Source organism: Urocitellus parryii, chromosome 1 (assembly GCF_045843805.1).
Source record: "Urocitellus parryii isolate mUroPar1 chromosome 1, mUroPar1.hap1, whole genome shotgun sequence".
NCBI lineage: Eukaryota > Metazoa > Chordata > Mammalia > Rodentia > Sciuridae > Urocitellus > Urocitellus parryii.
The window spans coordinates 159,440,230-159,445,770 of record NC_135531.1 but is presented as its reverse complement, the minus strand read 5'-3'; the positions used below and the strand labels follow the sequence as shown (position 1 = coordinate 159,445,770).

General features: G+C 56.4%; 1 protein-coding gene across 1 annotated transcript; it reads left to right on the top strand.

Annotated features, from left to right (window-relative positions):
- Positions 1-1,700: 1,700 nt before the first annotated feature.
- Dusp1 (dual specificity phosphatase 1) lies at positions 1,701-4,699 on the top strand. The gene is made up of 4 exons (XM_077797841.1): positions 1,701-2,320; positions 2,582-2,727; positions 3,064-3,283; positions 3,685-4,699. The coding sequence occupies exons 1-4, from the start codon at positions 1,954-1,956 to the stop codon at positions 4,053-4,055; spliced, it is 1,104 nt and encodes a 367-aa protein (XP_077653967.1). The 5' UTR covers positions 1,701-1,953; the 3' UTR covers positions 4,056-4,699.
- Positions 4,700-5,541: the final 842 nt, after the last annotated feature.

Sequence of the window (5,541 nt, the reverse complement as noted above, 5' to 3'; positions counted from 1 at the left end):
TTGGGCAGGGGAAGGCATAATGAATGTTGTTGGTTAAAAAAAAAAATGGGGACAAATCAAGTCGGTATGCAGTGAAAAGACCAGCAGCTGACACTGAATGAGTCAATGCAAAAAGTATGTTGAGGTCCTCAGCTGAATAAGTAGGATAAACAAATAAAGAATGTCTTCGCCTTCTTTCTCTCTTTTGAGATACCGGGAGGGCGCAGCTCTTATCTGAAGACTGCTTTGGTGTTTTCCTCGACCTATGGTCAGAGGAAGGTAGAAAATGCCCTTTAACAAAAAGTTCAGTGTCCTGAACTTCCAGAAGAACCCAGGCGGAAAGTTTGCGCCTGCGAGGGCACTTAAGTTAAGGGAGGCAAATGCAGAAGTTGTTCTGATCCCCGGAGCAACGACACAGAGTGGCCAGCAAAGCCCCTCCCCCAGGGCAGGGGAGGAAACCGCAGAATGTTCCTGACTCGGCACCCCAGCGCGGGTGGCGCAATGTTTATGTTTGTGTATCTACTACGTCCATGTCACCGCCGCGGGCTCGGCTGCCCAGGGGCCTGGGGTTGGGGGGCAGGTCCCGCAGGGGGTCTTGCCTGGCGTTTGGGTGCAGGTCCTGGCGACCCGCCCAGAGCGCCGCGGGATGGGGTTCCGGGTTCGGCCTGTGCAGATGGCAGGGGTCAGGGAGTGGCAGGCGGGCCGGCAGGCTCGTGTGGGGGTTGAAGCCCCCCGAACCTGGCGCACAGTAGGCGCTCTATCAGCGCATATTTGTGGAATGAGGAAAGGCACGGGGAAGCGCGGTCTTGAGCCAAGGAGACAAAGCGTGTCCGGCGGCCCCTCGGGGGCGCTGTCGGGCTGCGCGGTGGGTCGCCCGGGTTCCCCCACATGTTGAACCCCCGGAATCCGAAGTCAGCCTCGAGGGCCGCCCGATTCCCGGCCCCCGATTCGTCCTTGGCTCACCTCTTCTGGGGACCACCTGAGCAGGCAGGACAGTTTTTCAGTGGGGGCATTTTCCTCGCCCGTAGTTTAAAAAAAGAAAGAAAGAAATTAAAGCTACAGTATAAACTGGGAAACAGGAAGACGTTTCCCGAACCTCTCCGGCCCGACTCACCCTGGCCGACCTAAGTACACATGTAAGTGGGGACAAAGTCATCAGTTTTCTCTAACCCTCATCTCGGGGTCCTTTCTGCTGCCCCCACCCCACCCACCCGGAAGCGTGATGCTGGGCAAGTTGGTCACTTCTCCTTGGGAACCCCAGTTTCCCCACCCCTCGGCGGGAAGGCAATGAGAGCAAGGGGCCCGTCTGTATGCAAAATCGCGGGGGTCGAGAAGGAGGTCTCCGAAGCCGGGGAGGGCAGCGGGCGCCCGCAGGTGGCACGGGGCGCGCCCTCCTAGCCGCTGGCGACCCGTTCAGCCCTAGCCTGGCAGCGCGCCGCCTTCTCCCGCGGGCTCCGGAGAGCGCGGCTGGCCGGGCCTGGGGGACGCGGGCGGCTGGGAGGGCGCAGCCGGACAGCAGGGCGGGGGCCGGGGCGCGAGCCAGCGCGCCGCAGCGGACCGGTTTAGAGGCCGATGACGTCTTTGCCTCTGGCTGCGCGGCGCCCGGCCCGAGCGGGCGGGTGACGTCACCGCTCACCACGTGATCACCATTCAAACAAACAAACCCTCCCCCCCGCCGGCCCGCCCGCTCCGCCCCGCCACAGGCCGCTTATAAACGCGCCGCCCCCGGCCGAGCGCAGTGCGAAGGAAGAGACGACAGACCGGCGCCTGGGACCGATCGCAGGGCAGACGGGATAGCAGCGAGCGAGCGAGGCCCGGAGTCCCGCTAGCGTCCCTTGCTAGGTCCGAGAGCAGGTTCTGTTTCGGCGCAGAGACTCAGGGTCGGGCTTTTCTTCGAAAGCCGCCGCCCTGCCCTTGACTTCCGAGGACAAAGAGCAGCGAGGACCGGGCACGCTGGGGGCGCTGGGGCCGGCCATGGTCATGGAGGTGGGCACGCTGGACGCCGGAGGCCTGCGGACGCTGCTGCGGGAGCGCGCGGCGCAGTGCCTGCTGCTGGACTGCCGCTCCTTCTTCGCGTTCAATGCCGGCCACATCGCCGGCTCCGTCAACGTGCGCTTTAGCACCATCGTGCGGCGCCGTGCCAAGGGCACCATGGGTCTGGAACACATCGTGCCCAACGGCGAGCTTCGCGGCCGCTTGCTGGCTGGCTCCTACCACGCCGTGGTTCTGCTGGACGAACGCAGCGTCGCCCTGGACGGCGCCAAGCGCGACAGCACCTTGGCCCTGGCCGCTGGAGCGCTCTGTCGCGAGGCGCGGGCCGCGCAAGTCTTCCTCCTCAAAGGTACGCCCTTGGGGAGCGCCTCGCCGACCGTGTACAGGGACCCCTGGCCCTCGGCTCCTGGCGGGGGGCAGCCCCACCTGCGGCGCTGGGCGCCCACGTCCTGTCTCTGAGGTCATGCCACTGGCTTTGTTTGGCTCTAGGAACAAAGACTTGCCTGAGCCTCTTGGATGTAAACTCCCAGCCCCTGGTGGGTGGGGGAGTTGTCTCAAGGTGCTCCCTTCCCGTGGTTCTAATGGAAAAAAAATGTCTTTGTCTTCCCAGGAGGGTATGAAGCTTTTTCAGCTTCCTGTCCGGAGCTCTGTAGCAAACAGTCGACCCCCATGGGGCTCAGCCTTCCCCTGAGTACTAGTGTCCCTGACAGCGCAGAATCTGGATGCAGTTCCTGCAGCACCCCACTTTACGACCAGGTTAGTAGGGGCCCAAACCAGAAGGAAGAAGTAAGAGCTGGCCAAGGCCTGGGACATCAGTGCCAGTAAGAATGTAGAAAGTGACTGCGGCTTTATAACAGGAACAACGTGAGGTCTTATTGTTCCCCTGTTGAGGGGTCTGATGAAGCCGAGTCCCTTATTGCTGGCCCTGTCCAGGCACATGGGCTTCTGCTCACTTTATTTATACTCCATCAGCAGAGCCTGGAAGGGCCCCCGGAATCTGGAACTCACTTTCTGGCAGGGAGTTTTGTGGGTGTGGGCACTGGTGCTTGCTTGGAACAGGCTTGATGAGTGCTGGATTTTTCTGGATTTCAGGGTGGCCCAGTGGAGATCCTGCCCTTTTTGTACTTGGGCAGTGCCTACCATGCTTCCCGCAAGGACATGCTGGATGCCTTGGGCATCACTGCCCTGATCAATGTTTCGGCCAATTGCCCCAACCACTTTGAGGGCCACTACCAGTACAAGAGCATTCCTGTGGAGGACAACCACAAGGCGGACATCAGCTCCTGGTTCAACGAGGCCATAGACTTCATAGGTGAGCAGTGCCACCTGGGACATTTCTGCCCCTCCCCATTTGGGTGACAGCATAGCCCCTTTGGCAAGGACTCAGTTGAATGATCCCTATCTGAGCCTTTCAGACATTAGATACTAATCTGGTGTCATAGTGTCCCTGCAAAATATGGAAGTTGATGTCCCACTTCACTGAGGCTCAGAAAGGTGGATCGATTTGTTGAAGATCCATCTGCTAAGTGGGCACACTGTCTGGGTTTAAATCCCTTGCTGTCCTTTGCCTAATGCCCATGTTCCCTCCATGAATAGTGCCCAGTGGCTGCGTGAGGTGATGTTGACCCCCTGGCTAGGACACGCATGACATTTTGCACACCCCACTCTTGGCTGGGGTCCTCCTCCTGAGCTCTGGCTTCCTTTGTCTTCCAGATTCCATCAAGAATGCAGGGGGAAGGGTGTTTGTCCACTGCCAGGCGGGCATTTCCCGGTCAGCCACCATCTGCCTCGCTTACCTCATGAGGACTAACCGGGTGAAGCTGGATGAGGCCTTTGAGTTCGTGAAGCAGAGGCGAAGCATCATCTCCCCCAATTTCAGCTTCATGGGCCAGCTGCTACAGTTCGAGTCCCAGGTGCTGGCCCCGCACTGCTCTGCCGAGGCCGGGAGCCCTGCCATGGCTGTGCTAGACCGGGGCACCTCTACCACCACCGTCTTCAACTTCCCCGTCTCCATCCCTGTCCACTCCACGAACAGTGCCCTCAGCTACCTTCAGAGCCCCATCACCACCTCCCCCAGCTGCTGAAAGGCCCTGGAGGTGAGGAGATTCCATCCCTCCAGGACCACAGGCTCTTCCTCCAGAAGAGAGGCAGTAACTCCAGAGATGGGCTTGTGGGTGCTGGTCCTTATTTATTTAATTTCACCCAAGTTCCCTGGGTTCTGAGCAGTTGCCATGGTGACAGCGTCAAGACATTTGCTGAACTCAGCACGTTGCGGACCAATATACAGTGGGTACATCAAGTCCCTGTGACAAAATGGGGCAGAAGAGAAAGGACTCCGTGTGTGAGCTGCTTTCTCTTTTGCTTGCTTCCGTTTTTTCTAGAAACTTGATGCTTGACATACCTACCAGTATTACCATTCCCGATGACATATATGTATGAGAATATACCTTATTTATTTTCCCGTAGGCGGTCTGCCTTCACAAATGTGTCTACTCCTAGAAGAACCAAATACCTCAATTTTTGTGTTCAGTACTGTACTATCTTGTAAATAGATCTGAGCAGGTCTGTTCTCACCACTGGTGGAAAACACCAGTGTTGGTTTATTTAGTTGCCAACAGTTGTGTGTTTGCTGGTTATTTATGACCTGAAATAATATATTCCTTCTTCTAAGAAGACATTTTGTTATATAAGGATGAATTTTTTTATACAACAGAATAAATTATGTGATTTCTATGAAAATCTCAATGCTTGTTTCTTTGGCAACCCTGCCTGATCCCTGTCCTGCTAGTGAGGGAAGCATTTGGACCAGTGCCTGAAGAATCTGATCCTGCACTCCTTGGTGGCCCCTGGGTCCCATGAGGTGACTGGGTCGCCAGGGAATGTGCTAGGGTAAGACACCAGTGCTAAGGCAGAATGCTTGTACAGGGTCAAAGTGTCCCCTCACCCCCTGCCGTGTCCTTGTCAGCAGCCTGGTAACCAACCTATTATGTCACCCAGGGAGTCCAAGTGTCCAGAGCAAGGAAGAAAAGGCCATCTGCCTGGGTTCCCTTTTGCTTCATGCCTTCCACCTTCCTCTGGTTAATATCATGTCCCCACCCCCAGCTGTGCTGGAGTTAGGAAAACTGTGTTTTTCCAGAACATGACATAAATGTGCTCCTCTGTGCAAGATGGTGGGTGCTGTGGCGCCAGGAAACCCTAACCAGGTCTTTTGCATCTTTATCTGCAAAAGATGTTGGGACCCCTGCACAGCTGCGAGGCAGGAGTGGGCAGTTGGAACCCGTTTTTTTTGTTGTTGTTGTTGTTTTGTTTTTAATTTCTATGTGCTTTGCATTTTATCACCTGCCAGTCTCTCTTTGCTTTTGAAAAAAGGCTTTACTTTTGCAAAACAAATATATCCAATGGCATATGAGCAGGCCCAATCCAGAGAAAGCTCTGTAAGGCCTCACCCCCCCCCCAACTAGTGTGATGTCGGGGACCTCCACACCAACCTCTGCAGACAGAAACAACATTGTGTCTGCTGCCTCCTTTGGGTCCCTTGCTACTCTGATTTGGTAATTTCAATGAAGATAG

Coding starts and splice junctions, on each gene's coding strand:
- Dusp1 (XM_077797841.1), top strand. CDS start 1,954: ATGGTCATGGAGGTGGGCACGCTGGACGCCGGAGGCCTGCGGACGCTG. Junction 2,321..2,581: donor GCAAGTCTTCCTCCTCAAAG/GTACGCCCTTGG, acceptor TTGTCTTCCCAG/GAGGGTATGAAGCTTTTTCA. Junction 3,284..3,684: donor CGAGGCCATAGACTTCATAG/GTGAGCAGTGCC, acceptor TTTGTCTTCCAG/ATTCCATCAAGAATGCAGGG.